Source organism: Eleutherodactylus coqui, chromosome 6 (genome assembly GCF_035609145.1).
Source record: "Eleutherodactylus coqui strain aEleCoq1 chromosome 6, aEleCoq1.hap1, whole genome shotgun sequence".
In the NCBI taxonomy this organism is placed as follows: Eukaryota; Metazoa; Chordata; class Amphibia; order Anura; family Eleutherodactylidae; genus Eleutherodactylus; species Eleutherodactylus coqui.
This window is the reverse complement of record NC_089842.1, coordinates 103,969,085-103,993,181: the sequence shown is the minus strand read 5'-3', so window position 1 is coordinate 103,993,181 and position 24,097 is coordinate 103,969,085. Positions and strand designations below refer to the sequence as shown.

Genomic DNA, 24,097 nt, shown 5'->3' with positions numbered 1-24,097 from the left:
AACTGATTACGATTGTAACCGTGGTTCTGTAATTTTTTGTACTTTTGTCTTTCTGTATTCCCCTGTCTATGTAAGCGCTGCGGAATATGTTGGCGCTATACAAATAAAGATTATTATTATTATTATTAATCGTCTTTCCACTGCTGAAAAGGAAAGACGTCGTGTTGATAATCAGTGCCTTTATTGTGGAAACTCAGGACATTATGCTTTAAACTGTCCAAACAAGTTCCAAAGGACTCTTGCCCTAGCCAACATCAAGGCCACAACCAATCTAGCCATCACAGAACTCGGGGATGTCACAAAACACACCTTTGCAGCGGTAATTCAAGATGGTGTGAAGAACCTTCCCCCGCTCCACCATTTTGTTCTCCCAATAGAGATCTTCATGGGAGATCAGATGACGCAGTGTTCAGCGATGCTGGATTCTGGAGCAGGGGAAACGTTATGGATTTAAAATTTGTTCTTGACAAAGACATTGCCCCCAGACTCAAACCCATACCAATTGAAATGGAAACTGTGGATGGGTCACCTTTATCCTCGGGACCTGTCACACAGGTCCGCATGAAACCAGACCATCAAGAAATTATTAGCTTCCAGCTCATCTCGTCTCCTAAATTTCCGGTGATTCTTGGAATCCCTTGGTTCTCTGCCCACAATCCCTCTATTAACTGGGAATCAAGGACCATTGCTTTCCCTTCAGAATTTTGCAAAGAGAATTACTAGGTAGCACCATCCTTTAGGAACATTTGGATGAGAAGCTAAAGAAGGGCTTCATCTGACCATCTTCCTCACCAGCAGGAACACCTATTTTCTTTGTTAAAAAGAAGGACTCTACTTTTCGGTCGTGCATTGATTACCCGGAGCTAAACAAGATTACTCTTCAAAATCGTTATCCTCTCCCGTTGATACCAGAACTGCTGGAGAGGCTTCGGGCAGCCAAAGTGTTTACTAAACTAGACCTCAGAGGAGTATATAACCTGGTACGGATCTGCCCCGGAGACAAATGGAAGACTGCTTTTAGAACTATATATGGACACACTGAATCGCTAGTGATGGCATTCAGTCTCTGCAATGCTCCCACTACCTTCCAGCACTTTATTAATGACGTATTTCGAGACCTGTTGGACCAATTCATAGTGGCACATCTCGACGACCTCCTCATTTTTTCTGATAACTTAGAGAAACATCGCTAGCATGTTCGGGGTGGTCCTGGAGCTACTCCAAAAAAATAACCTCTACATCAAGTTAGAGAAATGTGAGTTCGAACAGACCCAAATACAATTTCTGGGATACATTATATTCTCAGAGGGTTTAAGTATGGATCCCAGCAAAATTAAAGCTGTCCTGGATTAGCCCATTCCAAAAAATTTGAAGGAAGTACAGCGTCTGGTGGTTTTCGTGAATTTCTACAGAAAATTTATCAAGGACTTTTCAAAAGTCCTCACGAAGAAGGTGCATACGTTTTCCTGGTCCCCAGAGGCACAAATCGCTTTTGAGAAACTAAAGACTCTATTTACTTTAGCACTAGAGATGAGCGAACACCAAAATGTTCGGGTGTTCGTTATTCGGAACGAACTTCCCGCGATGCTCGAGGGTTCGTTTCGAACAACGAACCCCATTGAAGTCAATGGGCGACCAGAGCATTTTTGTATTTCGCCGATGCTCGCTAAGGTTTTCATGTGTAAAAATCTGGGCAATTCAAGAAAGTGATGGGAATGACACAGTGACAGATAGGGCAGACGAGGGGCTACATGGTGGGCTGCATCTCAAGTTCACAGGTCCCACTATTAAGCCACAATAGAGGCAAGAGTGCCCCCCCCCCCCCCACTGTCAGCATAAAGATCGTCCTCCTCTGGCACAGCTGTAACAGCTGTAGCAGAGAAGAACGATGTTTGCCCATTGAATTCAATGGAGCGGCAATACAGCATGTTCCACTGAATGCAATGGGCTGCCCGCGATCGCAGGATGAATGGTCGGAAAGGGGTTAAATATATAACCCCTTTCCTGCAATTCATCCAGAAATGTGTTACACTAATAATATATACCGGCGTATAAGGCGACCGGGCGTATAAGACGACCCCCCAACTGTCACCTTATACGCCGGCAATACAGTGGAGCAAAGAATAAAAAGCATTACTCACTTCTTCAGACGATCTGCGCCGCTCCTGTAGACTGTCACTCCTTCCTGGTCCACGGACTAAAGCTTTCTCTATGAAAGGCTTGAAATCCCCGCCTCCAGAAACACAGCCAATCACAGCCATTCAATGACATCATTGTCATTGGCTGTGATTGGCTGAAGGCACGTGTGCTTCTGGAGGCAGGGATTTAAAGTCTTTCGTGGAGAAAGCAATACTCTGCCGTGGACCAGGAGGGAGTGACAGCCTGCAGGAGCGCCGCAGATCATCTAAAAACGTAAGTAATGATTTTTATTCTTTGCTCCACTGTATTACCGGCGTATAAGGTGACAGTTGGGGGGTCGTCTTATACGCCCCGTCGCCTTATACGCCGGTATATATTTTTAGTGTAACACATTTCTGGATGAATTGCAGGAAAGGGGTTATATATTTAACCCCTTTCCGACCATTCATCCTGCGATCGCCGGCAGCCCATTGCATTCAGTGGAACATGCTGTATTGCCGCTCCATTGAATTCAATGGGCAAACATCGTTCTTCTCTGCTACAGCTGTTACAGCTCTGCCAGAGAAGAAGGATTTGTCTTCTATATGTTCTCAATGGGGTCAGCGCTGCTGCCGCTGGCCCCATTGAGCGCATATAGAATGCATCCATAGCGAACCGCGGGAGGGGCAGACTTTCATATCAGGCGGACACCTTATCTCCCCAGCCACTCACAGCAGGGGGGTGGTATAGGGCTTAAACGTTGCAGGGGGAAGTTGTAATGCCTTCCCTGTCTTTATATTGGCCAAAAAAAAGCGCTAACGTCTCAGGGAAGAAAGTTTAAGTAACCCAGACACCGCATGGTGTTCGTTACGGATAACGAACATACCGAACACCCTAATATTCGCACGAATATCAAGCTCGGAAGAACACGTTCGCTCATCTCTATTTAGCACCAATACTGATCCACCGAAACCGAGAGTTGCGTTTTGTCATGGAGGTGGACGCCTCCGACTCCGCGGTGAAAGCCAATCTGTCATAGTGAATGGGAGACAAGATGCAAATACACTGTAGCACATTTCTATCCTACACATTGTCACCCACAGAGAAAAACTACTATGTTGGGACCAAGGAGCTTCTGGCCATCAAAGTTTTGGCTTTCATCGAGTGGAGACACCTCCTGGAAGGAGCCCATCACCCAGTGACTGTTCTTACTGACCATAAAAATTTAGAGTTTCTCTGCACTGCCAAGAGGTTCTCTGCGAGACAAGCACGGTGGGCCTTGTACTTCTCTAGGTTTATTTCATTGTGTCCTACCGCCCCAATTCCCAAAATGGCAAGGCAGATGCATTGTCCAGGATATGTGAAAAGTCTGAAGAGAGGGCAAATACAGATGACACAATTCAGTCCCCAAAGAATTTTTTGGGCATCTTACACTCTGAAGACCTCCTAACAAAGCTTAAGGGAGGATATGAAAAAGATCTGTTCTTGAGTCGTCCTTCTAAGGAGGTGAATCTTTTCTTTACAGAAGGGCTTTGGAGGCGAGAACACAAACTGTATGTTCCCGAGGCTGGTCGACTCGAAGTCCTTAAATTAGTCCAATTCCAAGCTCGCTGGTCACCTAAGGGTCCCAAAGATTTCAGAACGTCTACTTCATTCCTTCCCAGGAGGGATGTGAAGAAGTATGTTATCTCTTGCGAGGTATGTGCTCGGAACAAGATGCCACGAGCCCACTCTCTGGGGTTGCTACAGCCCCTTCCTGTCCCATCCAGACCCTGGGATCTATATCCATGGATTTTATAGTGGATCTGCCCCCCTCAAAAGGGATGACTACTGTCCGTGTGGTCGTGGATTGACTTATGAAGATGGCCCACTAAATCCTCATAGAAAAGATTCCCACCGCTGAGCACACAGCGGAGTTGATCGTCTGGGAAGTTTTCCGATTGCACCGAATTCTGAATGATGTGGTCTCTGACAGGGGTCCAGTTCACCTCAAAGTTCTGGAGACATTTCTGCACAGCTCTGAGTATTACCATAAATCTCTCCTCTGCCTTTCACCTGCAGTTTAACAGCCAGACAAAAAGAACAAATCAGACTCTGCTGCTTCATCTCCCATCTACAGGATGACTGGGTGGATTATTTGCAAACAGCAGAGTTCACCTACAACAATGCTCAGCACAGTTCAACCGCCAGAGCCTGTTCTATTCCAACTACACATCCCGTCTTTATTCCTGGCCTCCCTATCAACACTTCGGTCCCAATAGTTAACATAGACTGACTTTGTTAGCAGTCACAAAGAAGCAACTAAAAGAAACCTTACAAGAAGCCCAGAATACTTATAAGAAGACATTCGTCCGTCATCGCCAAGAAGCTACTACCTAGCCTTGCTCGACATTTGCCAGTTACCTAGTTCCTGCCTCCTGGTCCTGAACCCGCCTTTGTTTCTGATTGCGCCAGGGGACTTTACGTTACCTTTACCACTTTAAGAGCGCTGCAATATCAGACATGGACGAGAGTGGTACTGTTTTTGAAAATCAAGCAGAACCTATTTTCTAATTCTGGACAACCCCTGTAAACTTTTTATGTGGGAAGTTCTCATACAATTTGTCCCTAATAAATAGAATGGGAAACTTCCAAGTTTTCAACAGCGGCACCTCCGATCTCATTATTGTCCAATGTGCAAACAAACACAAATACCATATGACTCATTTTTAAAGTTACGACTCAACTTTCTTATAACCTATTTGACCAGGGGGAATGTCTGTATGCAAATAATGTACCTTCAGTATGTTACAGTAAATAAATTAGCACTTTTTGACTTGTTTATTCCGAAACTTACTGTATTTGCGATTTGGTAATTGTTTATTATTAGACAGTTGTTTCATTTCCTAACATTGTATTTAGAGTTATCAAAGCTTTGACTAAAAGGAGATTGTTTTTTGTATTCCAGATTTCCATATATTCGTTATAATAGAACATGTTCTATATGCCTTAAAGGGCCAGGCCCCTTTATTATAGGGCCACTGAACAGATTTCCAGATATAAGTAGGGTGGAACATACTACTTTGGGGACCCCTGATTTGTCCTTTGAGGGGCCATTAAGTAGTTTATTTTGTGACCTACTTTAACTTTGATAGGGAATATAAGAACCCCCTGCTCTGGTTACTGCTCTTTATTAACCCCTTACCTCTGCAGCCAATTTTGACCTTTATGACACAGAATTGAGAAAGATAGAAATGTATGAATATTTTTTTTTCGGTTGTAATACATTGCTCAATGTGAATATAAACGACATGTTAAATTTTAGTCTGTGGGTCAATAACAACTATGTTGATACCAAATTTATATATTGTAGTTTTTTATGTTTTACTACTTTTATACAACAGAATCACATCTATTAAAAATACTAATAATTAGTGTCACCACATTCAGAGACCCATAACATTTTTTCCATTACCAGGGATGTTTGAGGGCTTGTATTTTGTGGGATGAGCTGTAATTTTTATTGGTAGCCTTTAGGTCTGTTTCATGCGGGCGACAAAATCACGCATGTATCTCACGATGCGACAGCGCTATAAATTGCATGTATGTGAAGCTCATGCTTTCTTATGGGTTCCTTCACATGAGCAATGTTTTGTAGCCCATGTTTCCTTATGGAGCCTTCCTCTCTGTTGCATTGCACACAATCCTACTGTGTCCCCTAAAATAAGCTCTAGCTGCAGAAAAAAATAACAAAAAAACACATACATGACCTGAGAAGCGCTCTGGCTCTGCTGCATCTTCTGCCCAGGCCCTGGCACTTCTTTTAAGCAAGACAAGTGCTGCGGACCGGATAGAAGATGCAGCGGAGCTGGACAGCGCTTCTTAGGTGATGTATATGTTTTTTTTTCTACAGCTATAATTTGTTTTTGGGGTAGGGCTTATATTTCAAGTCCCACACCCACCATCTCCCCGAAAATTCTCGCACTTGGTGCTACAAAGTCGCGTGACTTTGTAGCACCACATGAAACTTTGTAGCGACACAAAATTGCGATATCGCTGTGAGAAAACATAGCGATATCACACAGACCACTGACGCGATATCGCTGTGATTCTCTAGTGGCAATATTGTGTCGCCCATGTGAAATAAGACTAAAGGGTACACATGACTTTTTGAATTTTGAAAATAGGGATAAGCAAACACAGCAAATCTGGCTTTTTTTGCGGTGTTCACAGTTTATACAACAGTTTGAGCCATTATGGATGACAGCAAGTACGTGAAGTTTTTTGGTGTGTTTTTTTTTTTAACAGGAAACAATTTTAAGGGGTTTTTTTGTATATATATTTTTAACATTTTATTGAATCTATTTTTACTTTTTTTTAATTCCACTAGGAGTTAAATGATTTTCTATGATCCTGTATGTTACAGCAGGAGCCCCAATTGTGAGCAACAGCGAGTCTCCTATCGGTGATCACACGGTCACAGCTCCTGTGCCCCCCGCAATAACCATTATATGCATGTATGATATTTTGCAGGAAGTACTTCCCGCTTCTGAAATACATCCATGTCATATCTCAGGAAGAGGTCAAAGGGCTTGTCATATCAGTGATTAACTATTATAGTATAGTATAGGCTGGATGCTGTAGTTAGTTACCAGCTGCATGGGTCTTAGGCAGTGACCACGTTCCAAGTGCCCTTGTTAAAAGGACATTTGTCCCATGACAGGTGCTCTTTTAGGGAGTGGTTCACATACAGGTTTTTCTGGCAAAATTGTTTGCGCAGTTTTTTGAGCCAAAGCTAGAAGTAGATCCAGCAGGAAGAAGTGCAAGTTCTTCCTTTACATTTCCTCTTCCTTTTGAATGCCCTTCTAGCTTTGCTCAAAAAAACTACATAAAAATCTCCCACAAACACCTGTGCATAAAACTACCCTAAGGGTATGAGTACACACAAAGATAATTCACAATTAAATCTGCACTTGACCTTCACCAAGGATTTTTTGCACAAATTTCACTCATTGACTGAATCTGCTGTGAAAATCTTTCACTTTTCTGCAATGGGCAGCACACGCTCCGGATTTGAAAATCTGCTGTATGACTATTTTCCACTGTGGATTTCTTCCACTGCGAGTGAATGAAGTTTGTTACACTCCCGTTTTTCTTACACTATGATGTACTTGATGCTGGATTTTAGTACACATTCTGCAGGCAAAACTCTGAAACAATTTTGCTATATGTGAATTCGCATGTAAAGAAGAAACAAAAAAAAAGTCAATCACCAAGTCCAATTAGATTTTTTCCAGTCTCCATGGAGTTACGTAGTCATTGGTTTAACCACATTTCGGCTTGCTGGGTGGAAACTGTTTTCACAGATCATATGAGGTGACACTTGAGAGCATTTGGTTTAATTATACATAAACTCACATGACTGAGTAGAAGTGGCATGTCATTCACTTAACTTAATGGAATTACTTTAGAACTCATTGCCTGCAAGGAAAATGTACTATTCAGAGGGCTTTGTGGGACCAAGGCTACCCTCATTATATTCTTATATGATATGCAGGACAAATGCTACAAATAAATCCCTCATGTTTAATAATCAAAAATGGCCCACCGAGCTCAGTTGGCGTTATATAACCATGCAAACGTAAAAGTCAGAATATTATCTTATATCTTGGATATTAGATGACTAAATTAGTAGCACCTGCGTGACTGACATAGAGGCACATGACTACTATGACACGATGAAGTAGTACTAAATACAAGGGGAATCTACATGAGATTGTGGTATGGTAGAAGCTAGTATGAGGGCTCACTTTCCCCTGCATCTTTCACTTCTATGGCTATGCTCAAACTGCATTCATGCATTATGTCCAGCGGGGATACATTATAGAATATAAGCCTATTACACTGCAGATATCTTCTATTTACTGTACAAAAATATAACTGGTATTTCAGGCGCAATTTTTGGTGTATTTTTGGAAAATGGTAGCATACACATTGGGAGAATTTGCAGAGGAATACAGTAAATGTAGTGTCCAACTCTGCTGTCATTATTGAGCACGCTGGTCATATTATCAATGGGGAATAATAGGCCAGTGAAATACCCCCCCTCAAATTCTTACTCCATTAATGGGATTGGCTCATTTGTTGCTAGGCCTTGGTAAAGGCATTATTTCATAACAGCGAGATCTGAGTCCGGCTGCTTCTTCAACTCTGAAGACCCCCAGCAAACAGCTGATATTGGCGGGTTAGGATTCAGCCGGCTATGCATGTAAAATATGGCAGACATTCAGATGAATGGCCATCGTTACAACACATAGCTTGAGTCTGTCAGTGGCTATCTTCTCTGATGGAGGACCTCTCTTTATAATGCTTTAATAGGACCCCTCTCCATGTGCCTTAATACAACCTGATAGGAACTTTGTGCCAGAACCTGGAAGACCCACAGGTCCTCATGTTGGCCAGTCTGATCGTAATAGGAGTATTTCTTCATTCCCCCCCAAAACATAATCTTCCTCTGTATGCTGCATTTAGGCGTCCCTTTAAATTCATAAGCAGATAAAAATAATTCATTAAAAAGACGTATAGAAAAAAGTAAACTTTAAGCCCAATATTCTTTCTGCTTTGTAAGTGTTACTCAGCATATCCAAATTTATGTATTGCTGTTATTTTTTAAGATGTAAAAGGGATTAAAAGCACAGTTGCAAGTTGTAACATATATTTAAGTTAAGTAAATGCAACCATTAGTCACTCAGAACATTCTTGAAAGGATGAGAAATCTTTTTGATAAAATACCTAATAAATATGGTTAACACAGTCATTTACATTACTCACAGCTTTTTGCAAAAGTGAACAGGCTAATATCCAACCAAAGTAAATGTCTCTAACAATGTATCCCTGGATTATATATAGGATCTGGAGTCCTAATGTAAATTATACAGATAGTAGAAGTCAGCTAGAAATTATGTGTCCTTACAAAGGCAAAAAAGTCCAACATTAAAACTTGTGGAGTGGACCTTGATTAGTCCTAAATTGGAAGCCTTTAATAAGGGCAGTTGGCAGTTCCCTAAATCAGTAATTCCTGACCTTTTTCATCATTCTGGAAGCTTTGGAAATGATTTATCCCATCACAGGATTTCATATTCCTACCACTACCTTATAGAAGTAGGAAACGCATTCCCTTCTCAGTCAACTCTAAGCTGTGTTAGGAAGCAGTTGACTGCCTTGGTTCTCATTTCGCTAGATCTGGCCATATACTTGAATCACAACATCTCCAATCTCTTTTCTCCCAATACCTCCTATCAGGAGAAAGTCAGAACTCAATTCAATTCCTTCATAAGTGCAAGAACTACTGGCAATAAAGGAGGAATTTAGACTCTAGGGCCCTCTATTGCCTGTATTCTCTACAGGTCGAGTGTGCCCCATTCGAAGCTCCATAAAGAAGTGTCATGAACTCCTACAGTATATAGCCGCATTGGCTACATTCACATGACCAACTTTTTGTTTTGTGTAGGATCCATATATTTTTACCATCCCATCAGAACAAAGTAGAAAAGGCTTTCCTTCCAACGACCTAACTCGTAGTAAAGCATCTAAAACCACATACAGTACTACTCAAATGCCAAAAGCAACAGATTTCATGGATTTTTCCCCCTATAGGTTGTTACTTTTGGCAGGCAGATAACTCTCCTCCCTGACCTGCCCATTCTCCTTTGCCCCTCTCTCCCTCCCTCTTCCCATAAAATTGTCTTATTTGGTTCTTGTCAACCCTTAAATAAAACTTGAAATGAGCATTAGGGTATGGAAACCAGTAGGATATCCATGTAGAGTGGAACTATGCAATGTTCTGGGTGATAGTGCAATATCCTTTAAGCCGTAACACATCCACTTATTCTCCTACTTCTGGGGGAATTTCTAGAATATGTGAGAGTGCCAAGAAGGCTGAAAGTCCCTGACACTTTGCTATTTGTATACATTTTAGAGGGATTATGCAGCACAAATAAAAACAGATTAGCTGACTATAATTGTATGTGGTTAGCATCCCATGACGTGCCTACAATGGTGCAACATTTCGTTAATTAGTTAGGTAATTCTAATAAGAATGCTCCCTAGAAAGCAATTAGCTATTTAAAACAAACTAATTTTTAATGCCATGTGCTTTCCAAGATTGGTTTTCCAACATGAATAATTGACTGCGACTTGTTTTAACATGTGGTAAGAGAATGTCTGGTTTGCTCTTTCTTTGACATTGACTGTAAGTAAACATCAGTAATCAAAAGGCATCTGCCAAAGTCCGTATGTTCCTTCATTTATACCCAAAGAAAGTTCTAACCTTTTCTGATAAGCCAAGTACAGTCTTCTGACTTGGCATATTATTAGTGGGGTCTTGGATTAGGGCCATGCCATTCTTATTGTTAGAAGTGATGTTATTTGCTTTCTGATTGGTGAGATTCGGACTGGACCACCGCCATTCTCATAATAAGGGCTGCTGCTGTTTTAGCTAAAACTTGGACCTTCTTCTCAATTTTTCCTTGCACAGTGGTTGGTGAACAGGAGTCGAATGGACCTTATTATTTTCATTCTTGGGATTGGCATCCTGGAATCCTGAAGACGTTTCAATATTCGTCCAAGTGGCTCATTTAGCTCAGCCAACTGATAATAGTTTGGAGTCTTTATTTGACTTTGAAGCTAAATTACAAAAAGATACATTGTGTATAATCAGGAACTTTGAAGGTTGTTCCGAAATGTGTGTATTCGTCATCCTTAAAGGGGTTTTCTGGGACTTAAAGGGGTATTCAGGCAATTCAAAGTGCAAGATATATGCTTTGTAAGGCGTTAACATAAGGTTTTACAAAGCTGCAGATATATTGCTTTACCTGTTGTCTCCCAACCTGCTTACTTCTTCATTGGTATCCAATGGTTATATGACCTGTATGCCCACCTATTTTGCTATTCAGTACCTTCAATTCTGTAATGGCGACAGTCTGTATAGTTGTGAATGCGCACTCGTTAGTAACTGGCAATGAGGCATTATGAGAGATGTAGTTTTGGCACTCCCTAGCAGACATTTTAAATGGCAGTGTAGAAATCTGAAGCTAGCTGGAAAACAGCGGTGGCGCAGGTCAGCAAAGAAAAGGTACTGGAATTCAGTTTGATGATTTAAATAGATGCTTGGAATAATAGTAATAAGTGGAAACGTTAGGAAAACTTGGAAAATTTGACTCAGTCTCTGGATAATCCCTTGAAATATTAATGATTGTGGGGGGTCTGGAACGCAGACCGTAATGCGAATGTTGCCTGTATCCAAATTAAGAGGAAATATTATATAGAGTACTCATAGAGAACCATAATAACCACTACACATAAGACCGTCTAGTGATCAGAATGAATTCTGTTTATTGTTGTACATTGCTAGTTTATATGCAAGTTGTAAAGAAGGCGTTTCCAATACCTAGTTTCATTCTACTTTTGCTGACCAAACCCTCATTCCAACAGATTACAATAGGGCTGTAAATCAAAAGCCTTTTAAACAAAAGGTATCAACAAAGCTGTTTGAACTATACATAAAACAATTACATGTGATAATAAAGGTTGTCTCCTGGCTGGCTGAGTACCTACTTAATCAGAATGTAATCTTAAAGATCCATCAACAATTTGCACATCAAAAGAGGGGACATTGTTTCTACTTTTCACATAGACAAAACTGGTTCGGCCACCTACTCGGGAGTCAGCACAGAGTTGGTATTCAGTAAGATAACTGAATAAAATCTAATTAATCATACATTTAGTATTTTAAAATCAATATTCAAATAAACGCTTGAATATACCTTTTTACATATGATTCTATATCCAAATTCTACTAGCAACTTCCGGAATGTTTTACATATAATACATAACATTATATAACCAAATAACTAATGTCACATTCATTACACTGTTTCCTTATCTTTCTTATGTTAGGTTATTGATTAATAATGATTGACCCCTATCATTCCCCCATTTGGACATCAGAGCCACCATTATCTCCTGGTTCTGTCACCCATAGGTGTCGGGTTCCCAGGTAGGAATGGTGCACTCTATGTCCATCAAGATATGAAGACATAATATCAAATATTGCAAGTCAATCAAGTTTACAATACAGTAATCTTAGATTTATCAACATCAATATCGTCATTGTCATATTAGACACTTAAAGGGGTGTATTTTTGGGTATGTCTCGAAGAGTCTCTACAGGAGTGGGGACAGATAATAGACAAGTCCGCAAAATGTCCTCTCCACTCCTGAGGTTGGGCATACACGTGTGGGAAATATTTGCCCATCCAGTCCATCGCTTCTCCATGTGGATCGTTCGTAGTGGTGTTTCCCAATAAGAAGATAGTCCAATAAGACAAATGCAAAAGTCAAAATCAAAATGTCCATTACCTCCCCCACCCAAACAACGCCGGGATCCCACCCATCACTTTTCCTCTGGCTCGGGAACTTTCTTGCAGTGGGAGGCATGTATCCACTTTTACAGAAGTAGGCGTTGACAACAGAACTTGGTATGGTCGTCAAACCTTGGGTCCAAGGCCTTTACTACGTGTCTTTTTGTGACCACCCAATCTCCAGGTGGCAAGAAATGAGTCCCCTCTAGGTTGTCAGGGTCTGGAATTGGGGAAAACACTAGATCGGGTGTTATTTTCAGTTTACGACATAGTTCTTGTACATATTCAATAACCTTATCACACCCCTGCTGTAGGGCCTGTGGATGGTACAGGCCTAATCTTGGCATAGAGCCAAACACTTCTTTTAACTTAAGCATATCATTTTAGTTCTTTCAACTCTGTTAAACTCTGCGGGTGGTATGGAGTGTAAAACGCTTGTTCCACCCCAAGGGCTGACATCACCTTTCGCATCACTTAACCTGTAAATTGTGTACCTCTGTCACTCTCAATTGTCTCTAGTACCCCAAATCTACATACAAGTTCTGACACAAGTTTAGCCACTGTACATTGTGCGGTGGCTTTGAACAGGTCCACGCACACAAGGACGTACTCATACCTGCCTGATTTGGGAAGCTGGATGTAATCGATTTGTAATCTCTGAATAGGATACAGTGGTCACTTCACATGCCTTCACATATGCCTTCGCCAACCTGTCCAACCCTGGAGCATACCATACCTTGTCCATAACAGAAACCATGGCATTCCGAGAGGCATGCACTTTCCCGTGAGCTAGGGCGGCGAGGTGGGGGTAGGCAGCCGCTGGTACATCATCTACGTCCCGTAGGACGCCAAATCCCAAATCAACAAGAGTGGTGGGACCAAGATCCAACTTACAGCACAAGGGGTCTTGTGTCCTGTCCAGGAGAGCTGCAGCCTTGGCTGCCCTATCCCCTTGTTCTCTGGTGACTGCCCCTGCGTGTGTGCTTTAACCTTTATTATGGCCACCTGTCCTGGCAACATGATAGCTTAATGGGCTTGCCTTGTGCCGTGAGAAAGCTCCTGGACCGCCAAATGGGTCCATAATCGTGTGCAGTACCAAAGGCGTACCTGGAATCAGTGTAGATGTTAGCAGTGGTACCTTTCGCAATCGTACAGGCCTCAGTTCCTGCGCTGACATGTGTGGCGGCAGTGGCTTTTGTACAAGCATCTCATTCAGTGTGACTACTTCAAAACCTGTTACAAACCTTCCTTTGTCATTCAGGTATCTAGATCCATCCACAAACATTTCAAGGTGGGGGTTTAGGAGGGGTTTGTCAGTGACATGTGCGAACCCAGCTGTCACAATCATGCTGGTGTTCTGCGTCAAAAGGCCTCCTCTTCATCAGTCAGAGAATTTGCAAAAAGCTGGTCCTCTGTACTTACTCCCCCATTTGAATCAGTGTCACCTAATGGCAATAAGGTGGCCGGATTCAAAGTGGTGCAACGTTGAAATGAGACATTGGATGAAGAGTGTACTGCAAGTTCCATTTTTGATCTGTCTAGCACGGGACAGATGTCTATGGCTTACCTGTGTCAGGATACCATGTATGTCATGTGGGGTGTAGATCACCATGGTGTGATCTAAGAAGTTTCTCTTTGCTGGCTTTGCAGCCATTCTACTCTGATGGAGGAAACACAAAAGGCTTAGTGATGCATTGAGGTAACTATTTGTGTCAGCAGTACATAAAAGAAAATAAAAACAAATCATCAACATATTACAAGAGGGCGGTGCCCTCGCGAATTGGCCAGGCGTCTAATACCAGTTTCATGAATCTGGTGAACTGGTATTGGGCTATACTGTGCCCCTTGTGGCAGCACTATCCAACAGTACTGCTTTCCTCTGAAATTAAATACAAACAAATACAGACAGTCTGTCGAGGTCCGTCTGACTGGTAGCCCAAAGGCTCAAAGGAACGACACTAAGAACTTGTTTCTCTGCGTGCGTAAAAGTGAAGACAGGGAGAGGTGTCGCTAGGTCTGCTGCCATCCGACCGAAGGTCGGGTGACTTTCAGACCTGGGGTGTATATGAGCCTCACCGGACGAGTGAAGTTCGATACAAGATCCCAAGGATCCCATCATTTCGGTTCCCAATATGCTTTCAGGACTTTCCAGCACAAGGAAGCGCATGAGGCATCGTGACCCTTTAAACATTACCTCTAGTGGTTCAGTTTCTGCCAGCTGAATTGGCACTCCTGAAACCCCTTGCACCAATTACTGCTAGATAATCAAGCTGGTATTCTATTAAAATAGATCAGAACCTTGTTGCAAAAAAAATATAAAAATTAAATTTAAAAATTCTGAAATTGCTGACCTGCAATACCTGGATCACCTATGTCAGATATCCAGTTCCTTGTGCTAAGCAATGACTCAGGAATTGGAGTTTGTCTTGGAGGTGGCTTACTATTTGTCAGGACCTGCGGAAAGCTGAGTTTCTGCAGTAGCTATCAAGACAAATGCATGAGCCGGATCTACCAAGAGAGCAGTTAGTTTACAAACCTCCTCTGAACTGTCACTTGAGGTCTCAACCTGTACCGATCCATCCGGTGAAAATTTGATGGATGCAGATAAGGCTTGTAAGATATTAGTACAAATAACAGACATGAATTACAACAAGGCAGAATAATCCACATCCTGCCTGCAATGTCTCATCAAATTTAAGAAGAAAAAAAATTTCCTAACTGCCCAAGCTCCTCACCCCCTCCTTTGTAGACAAAAGAAGGATGAAACATTACCTACTTTTACATTATCTAGCTCCACTCCTTCGATGCTGGTCGTTTGCATGTCTCTCCTACAGAACATTCTTTCAGAGACAGTGCAGTACTAACAGCATTTAGCAGTGATATAGACGTCCAACCAATTACAGAACTGACATTTACACAAAAAGCAAAAAAAACCTAAAATATATCTTAAAAATCCCTATATGTTCTCTATTTTTAAGACCGTGTAATTCATTACAAGTTTCTTATTTCATCAGCGTCTGTCTTCCTTTCTATGACACTGAATTTTATCTCTATGAAACAGAACAATAGCTAAGATATTAATAAGCAACTAAAACATTCAGACTTTAAACAGCATTAATTATTAGTAATTACAAGACGTATACTTCTCTCCTAGGCTGGTCTGTGTTGAGGGTGGAAGACCTCTTCCTATTGTTCTTCCCTCCCATCTCCTTACATCACCTAGCTCCACCCCCTGTGATCTGGCTCAGCATTTGGTCTTTCTTGCCTCATTTAGTTTCTAGCCACCGGACAGTATACACCATATAACACAATCTAACGATCATACGGGCCCTTCATTAATACACACACATAAAGACAAAAACATTTGCATGTCAGTTACTACTTTTTAAGTGTCAGTACTTCCTCACTTGTCTAAAAGTGTCGGTACTTCCCAACCCTGCTTATTTCCCTCGTCTCTACTACTTCTCTTATGTTTATTTTTATCCCAATCTGTGCCACAATAGTCTTTCACATAATTTTAGATTATAGTTCCCACTGCCTTCCCTGTTTTACATCTGCTTCTATATCACCCTCCGCTCCCTGCATCTCTTTCTTGTCCTCATGCTTCCACTCACTAGCCTAGGATCTAGTGAGCATAGGCATAACCGGTTTGCACCGAGGAGCTCCGCAAGCAGGGCAGCTCTCTCTCCAATCCGGGTTCTGTTGTCCACAATGCCAGCAGGTCCATCCCTCCAGTCCAATGTTTGACCTTGGAGTGGATGACTTGGCATAGGGTGGGGGGGAGGAGACGGTTGGAATTGAGATGAAGGAGGGGGTGAAGGTTGAAGAGGGAACTGACCCCACAATGAGAGAACATTATATACCTGTGCTTTGAATTCTTTTCTCATTTCATTTTTAGCTATTGAACAGTATATATATAATACAACATACTTCCTGTGTAGCCAAATATAACCAATTCTTAATTCACATTTCTTTGCAAAGACAAGTAGGTCTTCTAAAGCCCAGTACTCCCCACCCTTTGAAATGTATCTTATCTTCTATAGAACACAGAAACTTCTCCAGACAAATAGCTGTATAACTGGTTCCACTGCCTGTAAACATCTTCTAAACTGCAAATTCACACTCACTAAGGGTTTTTTTTTTTTTTGTTTTGTTTTGTTTTTTCCATTCCTATACGGACTGATAATATGTGAAGTAGAAATTGGGATTGTATTTACTGTACACCAGACTTCCAATAATGAGCGAATTATGTATAGATAAGAAAAACTCTTAGTACCGCGGTTTTTACACGATTCGCTCAGAATAGGCTACCCAATGACAAACACAATACAACTTATGCCCATTTCTACCCACATACTAATATTCACCACTCCAGATAGCAACTATTATTACCGTGCATTGTTCTTTTGAACCCCCACAGATGTGAGTGGGGTATAACTTTCTTACACTTAGAAATTAGACATTACAAGAACACTAAGACGTACAACAAAGATTAGTTTACATAACAACAAGACTTACAAGACAAACAATAGTGGTTATTTGTCACATAATTGTCCACAGATTTTGCATGAACTTACTTTATGTCCCAGAGGGACACAAACTATAAGAGGATTCCCTTTCTCTGATAACCCCTTACTGCCGTATCTATACTTGCCTTAATCCATCTGTCTAACATATTTTTATACAACCTTTTGACTATATCTGAATCTTTTCCCCAAACGTGCTGGTCTAAGACTCCCAAAATTCTAAACACCTTACTACATTCTTCTTCCCACAGCTAACGTGCCTTCTTTGTCTTTTACTATTTCTCTAGCTGATTTCCATATAGGCATACTACTTGCCCTGTACGTTTCCCATATTGTCTGTTCCTTTATCTAAACCGGCGTCTCTGATATCTTTCATATGCTTTTTCCCGTACTGTTACCAGAACTCATAGTTAAAGGTTCCCGTTTTTCTAAGTCCTATCTTTCTATATTTTATACACTTGTCTGCAATCGTCTCCCCCTTCCCTTTCTCACACAGCTTATGGCACACAGAACCTTATTTGTCACACAGGTTTCTATTTGTCACACAGGTTTCTATTTGTCACACAGGTTTCTATTTGTCACACAGGTTTCTATAGGTCACACAGGCTTCTATAGGTCACACAGGCTTCTATAGGTCACACAGGCTTCTATAGGTCACACAGGCTTCTATAGGTCACACAGGCTTCTATTTCACACAGTACACTAAGGACCCCTGGTCCTGGAATAATTTTACGGACTCCTTAAGGGGGGGGGGGGGTTTAGGGGAGACCAGACCTCTCTTCTAAGGGAACTTCTGGTGATATTATAACAGACTCAGTAAAAGCAAATTATGGCTAACACGACACAGACTATCAACGTACAGATTTCAACAATTACTACAGGCAACATGGCAATATACACACAAGGGTTCTTCCGTCTAGCACGGTCACTAAGAACACCGTAAATAACAGGCAGAAGCGTCCTATATAACATACAGCAACTCACCCCCTGTCGACACGAGGACTGAATGAAGTCAGGAGAGCCCAGAGCTTGAGTGGCAAGTCAAGAGCTTACCGTATACCGGTGTTTTGTAGATCTGGGGTCCCGTGGCCTCTCGTCCGGCTGGTCGGCAGGTAGTGTAGTCAGGTATCGGCTGCAGGTAAGGAGTTAGCTTCTGCGCCACTTGTCGGGCGCCAAATAAACTGTGGGGGGTCTGGAACGCAGACCGTAATGCGAATGTTGCCTGTATCCAAATTAAGAGGAAATATTATATAGAGTACTCATAGAGAACCATAATAACCACTACACATAAGACCGTCTAGTGATCAGAATGAATTCTGTTTATTGTTGTACATTGCTAGTTTATATGCAAGTTGTAAAGAAGGCGTTTCCAATACCTAGTTTCATTCTACTTTTGCTGACCAAACCCTCATTCCAACAGATTACAATAGGGCTGTAAATCAAAAGCCTTTTAAACAAAAGGTATCAACAAAGCTGTTTGAACTATACATAAAACAATTACATGTGATAATAAAGGTTGTCTCCTGGCTGGCTGAGTACCTACTTAATCAGAATGTAATCTTAAAGATCCATCAACAATTTGCACATCAAAAGAGGGGACATTGTTTCTACTTTTCACATAGACAAAACTGGTTCGGCCACCTACTCGGGAGTCAGCACAGAGTTGGTATTCAGTAAGATAACTGAATAAAATCTAATTAATCATACATTTAGTATTTTAAAATCAATATTCAAATAAACGCTTGAATATACCTTTTTACATATGATTCTATATCCAAATTCTACTAGCAACTTCCGGAATGTTTTACATATAATACATAACATTATATAACCAAATAACTAATGTCACATTCATTACACTGTTTCCTTATCTTTCTTATGTTAGGTTATTGATTAATAATGATTGACCCCTATCATGATCTATCCTTCTGATAGACCATCAGTGTCAGATCTGTGGGGATCTGACCCGTGGCACCTAGCCAATCAGCTATTTGAAGAGGCCACGGTGCTCAGGGGAGCTTTGCAACCTCCTAATTGGACCAATGACTTTACATTCGACTGTCAAAAAGCTTTTCTGCAGCTTATTCCCATTCAAATAAATTGGATTGCAGCAATACCAGGAAAACCCACTACGCCACTTAAGGCACTGCCCTTGTATACAATAAAAAGACTGCATCTTTCTTTCAAATGTCTTGACTTTTCCAACAGCTAATCAGCAGGGTGCCAGGATTCAGACCCCTAACGATTAGCTGGAAAACCCCCTTAAAATTTAACACTAGTCATAAATGTAAAATTGTTGTCAGGCAAGCAATTATTGAGCTAATAGCCATCTACCTTGATTTATGGCAAATACACAAGATATGCCATAAATGCCTATTATGTTCTGGTCCCAGTTTTGGGACTATTAACTATCAGAAGAATGCGGTTTTCTGCGACCCGCAGTCACTGATTCCCGGTCATCTGCTTCCTTTGTGCTTTTAATAGCTTATAGTGAGAAAAGGGTTGGACAAGTAATTTTAGTATTTTAGGGGGGAAATGATCTGAGTGTTTCACAGAATAGCCATTAGAATTAAGCTGGGAATGTGCCATGTCTAGACAGTCACATACGTTTTTTGGAATACAGATTTTACAACTGTAAGTGCAATGGAAATCTATGGAGGTTTCACAGCTGATTGCATTTCTTAAGTGTCCGGATAGAGCTCATTTTCCAGTTCATTTCATGTGTCAAGTACTGTGCAATATCTTTTGGGCGAGGTCAGATTTACGTGATGGGTTTAAATGGCCAAAGATTCCTGTGAAATAGTAAGGCAAATAATTCACCGCTATGCAAGGCATTTCCTAATTAATCCTGGTTGCCCTGTTTATGAGGATCCTGCAGACTTTAGTAAGGCATGGACACAGATATTTACTTTAAGTTAAAGGGGTATTCTGGGACTTTTACTATTGATGATGACTTCTTCTCAGGATAGAGAAGAAGGGGGAGGTGGCAGCATCCAGGGTGTAATTAAAAGATGATCCTTTTATTAAATTCCATCAGGAACATGTGACGTTTCAGACGGATGGCCTTTTTTAAGCATAAAAACCAGACTAAAATACTCAGTTATATATCACATGCTAGAAAAAGTTACCCAATCACCAAACAAACACCTCCCCTCAATGCAATAAGCACAATTAGATACACCTGGAGCAAGCTCACATGGCATTAGTCAATATAAATACCACGTCTAGAGGTAGTTGTTGTCTCTGTTGCCGTGTCGCCATCTTGCTGCGTTCCCCTAAGCTTCAGTGCACCTGCAGGAAATCACGAACATCGCGCGAGAACGTATACGCGCAACTATACAAGTCTCGTGGGACGCAGCCATCATCAGTGCTTGGGAGCGCAGAGCATAATAGCGCCGCCATGAAGGCATACTTGTTTTGTTACCATATAGACAGCTAAAGACACCGTGGACTTGAGCAGATCCAGCTCTCATGTGTCTCAAAAAAGCCCCATTTATCAAAGTATGCTAACACACAAAGAAGGGACACAGATTCTTACTTTGAAGTTAAAGGGGTATTCTGGGACTTTTATTATTGATGATGACCAGTTCTCAGGATAGGTCATCAATAGCTGATTGGTGGGGGTCTGCTGCTTGGGACCCCACTGATCAGCTGACCATCATCCCGCTGTCAGCGCAGTGGACTACACATAGTTATGGCCCGGAAATGTAATAGCGGTGTTCAATCCCACTGACATCAATGGAAGTGATGCCTCTAGAGATGAGCAAGCATGCTCAGTTAAGGCAATTACTTGAGCGAGCATCACTTTTTTCGAGTAACTGCCTACTCTGCCAAAAAGATTCGGGGGGGGGGGGGGGGTGAAGAGTGAGAGAGATCTCTCTCTCTCTCCACCCGCTTTTCGAACGATTGTGGAATGGATACCGCCTAACCGCTGCAGCCAATTAGAGCCGCAGCAGTCAGGTGCCGTTCTCATGGCATCATGGCTCCCAGCATCTGAGTGGTGATGCCAGGAGAATGACACCTCCAACTTGGTCTACATCTGGATTGCCTGTGTCTGGCTCGCCGTGTTCTCCCTCCCTGCACCGTTTAGTCAGGATCTGCTGTGATCTAAACTTTGTACTGAGCTGAACTATTTTCTACTTTATGCGCTGTTCCCATCACTTCCATAGAGTTTGAATGAAATGACTGCATGCTCAACCACTGTTCCATTCAAACGCTTGTTGTGTAGCTGGGGTCTGGCAGGGTCCCTCGTTCTAGACATTAATGGGGTGTTATCATGTAGACTCCCTGTTATCTAACATTTATCACCTATCCAGCAGATAAGGGGCAAATGCTTATGGTGCAAATAACCTTTTAATGGTTTTCTACTACAGAAGTTTATGAAAAATAGTTGAACATCCTGAATTCTTTCTCTTGGGTTTCCTTTAACATTATAAATGCAAATCGTATGCATCCAGGTAGTTGAATGTGTCAGAAGTCACACACCGCATCACTAGCACAGATGCATATTTAAACGGCATTTGCATAATGTTTTATCTAGCACCGGGAACCTCTGTTTCACCACCTTCATTTCTATTGTTTCCTGATGCATAAAACCATTTTCCCAAATTACCTGACATGGTTCTTGTAAAGAGGAGACCTGGAACACTTATATAGATGAGACACTTCCATTATCATTCTCTCCTGACTTTGTTTTGCCTTTGTAGCATCATGCCAGCAGTACACCGCCTAGGTCACAACATGTTCTGACAACTTCTGGCCCAGTCTGGAAAGTTCTGGGGGTCATTGGTCTCAGTTTAGAAATAACCCCTCATAACCCAGGAAGTATCATGCTTTAGGGATTAATACTTTCATGTATGGTATTAACTTGAAATAGGAGGGGTGGCATCATTTGGGTGACCTAATTAGATCTAATAGGACCATGATGGCAGTTCCAGAAGCTAAAGGTAGGAGATGTCTGAAGTACATGGTTACTGCACATAGGAATTCAGGACTTCATCTTTGGTTGGAGGTGTGCTATATTGTCTACCACTTTTTTACATCTACAGGAAATTCCTTATGCCAGTGGAATAACGCACCTTGAAGCAGATCTCAGTAAAAGTAACCAAGAGCCGTCCAATGTCGACCATCTCCAAGAGCTTGTATTCTCTCCTGTCCATGCCCCGATTGTGGCAATGGGAACTCAGACTGGAAGGTAAGAACTTATATACTTGCACTACTATATGGTAGAATCATCTTTCTTGTCCTGAGATGTGATATTTGTCTATAAAGCCTGTTGTATTCTCTTATACTATAAACCACAAGCAATTCTGCCCAGGGAAGTCAGAGTGTACTAGGATACAAGGCCAAATGGAGATTAGTGGAGGTCCCTTGGCTTCATCTTCAGTAACTATCATATAAGGAATGACTAGGTGAAGCTGGCCATTCACATAAGATAATTGTGAGCAGATGGCACAAATGACTGCAGGATTGGCTGACCTCCTGTGTATGAGGGCAGCACGATTCTCTCTCGATGTCTGCTGTTGGAGAAACAGGGATCAGGTATGTTGTATTTTAAAGGAAATTTGTCACCTAAAATCCACATCATAAACTATTATTAACACAAGATAGGGGACTGACAGATAAGAGTTGCAGTACCATTTCTGCTTTTCATGTTCACTCCACTGCCCCGCCATCGCCGTTTTCAAAGACTACTAATTATTTTCAAACAGTCTGCTGGGTGGTTTTATTACTGGACTGGTCTAGGCTCTCCCTCTCCATAACCAGAAACCATGTCCCTTTGTTAATCATCTCCAAATCCCTTTAACTGGAGTCACTGTGTTCCACAAACCTCCCTTGCACTGCAGTTCCGGAATTCGTGCATGTGCAGAGTTACCCTGATGTGGTCATCGGATTGCTGTCATCAGTGCAGCAATGGATCAGTTTTGTTAGAGGAAGTCTGCCACCTAAAACCCGCATGATGAACAAACTGTAATACAAGACAGATGACTGACAGACAAGGGTAACCACACCATTTCTGTTCTTTCGAATTACTCCACTGCCCCGTAATCACTGTTTTTGTGTGCCATACCAATTAGTTGCAAACAATCCAATGAGCTGGACTGGTCTGGACTCCCTCGCCACAGAACTCATCCCTTTGCCAATGATTGATGTCAGCAGCTCACTTGAGCTGGACACCCTATGTGTTTCACATAATATGCTTGCACCACAGTTTCAGAATTGGCACATTCCCATGACGACAGCCTAGACCAGTCCAGTAATTTTAGGTGACAAAGACACCTCCTCTCTTATCCTCACTTCCTGCAGAATCAAGAAGGAGAGGTCAGTGTGCGCTTCCGGGAGCAGCGCTGCAGAGTGATTACCAGCCGGGGAGCCGCGGCTTCCTGGTTGGTAATCACTTGAATGGATACCAGGCATCCCGAAAGCGGGACAAATGGGTGTGCTGCTTGGGACCCTGGAGAAAGGGAGACACAGGGTCCTCAAAGCAGGACTGTCCCGCCTAAATTGGGACGTCTGGTCATCTTAAATATAGGCAGGTAGTCATGCAATATTTCCCATTCAGTGCATCCAAAACTGCTTAGCAGTCCTATCCTGCACTGAGCCATATGATCATTCTCTGGCTGTCTGTCACTGGCCTTGTGCTAGGAGCAGGAAGTGCTATGACAAATGTTCTGTGCACCGCAAAACAGATCTCAATGCACACTGTATGGTTTTTGGCTTTTTTTCCTATTTTTATTTTAAAAAAAGTGCTATTCATGTGCAAATATCTAGTTTTCTATCCCTGCCTTCTTACCTGATTGTCTGTCACACTCTGGACGTCTTCTATGTATATTGCACTCACTTCCATGCAGTGCAGCCTCCTATCTGATGCTTATCAGACACTGCCTTAAAGGGGTTTTGTCATTAGAAAAAAATATCTATATTTACCTATTCCTCTCCAGGCAGTCTTCTTACCGCATCTTCTCCCTGCTGGTCTTCTTCTGGCTCTTGCAGTCTCCCCGGGTCACGTCACTTCCAGCTGGCCAGATCCTTTTCTTCCAGTTATGGAGCGTC

At 41.9% G+C, this 24,097-nt stretch overlaps 1 protein-coding gene across 3 annotated transcripts in view; it reads left to right on the top strand.

The window, feature by feature from the left end:
* Positions 1-24,097, top strand: part of NPHP4 (nephrocystin 4) — a 288,934-nt gene that overhangs the window by 171,131 nt on the left and 93,706 nt on the right. For all 3 annotated transcript variants that reach the window (XM_066607298.1, XM_066607299.1, XM_066607300.1), the window contains one exon: positions 22,093-22,238. In XM_066607298.1, the coding sequence (XP_066463395.1) occupies positions 22,093-22,238 (146 nt within the window). The remainder of the gene's footprint in view (positions 1-22,092; positions 22,239-24,097) is intronic.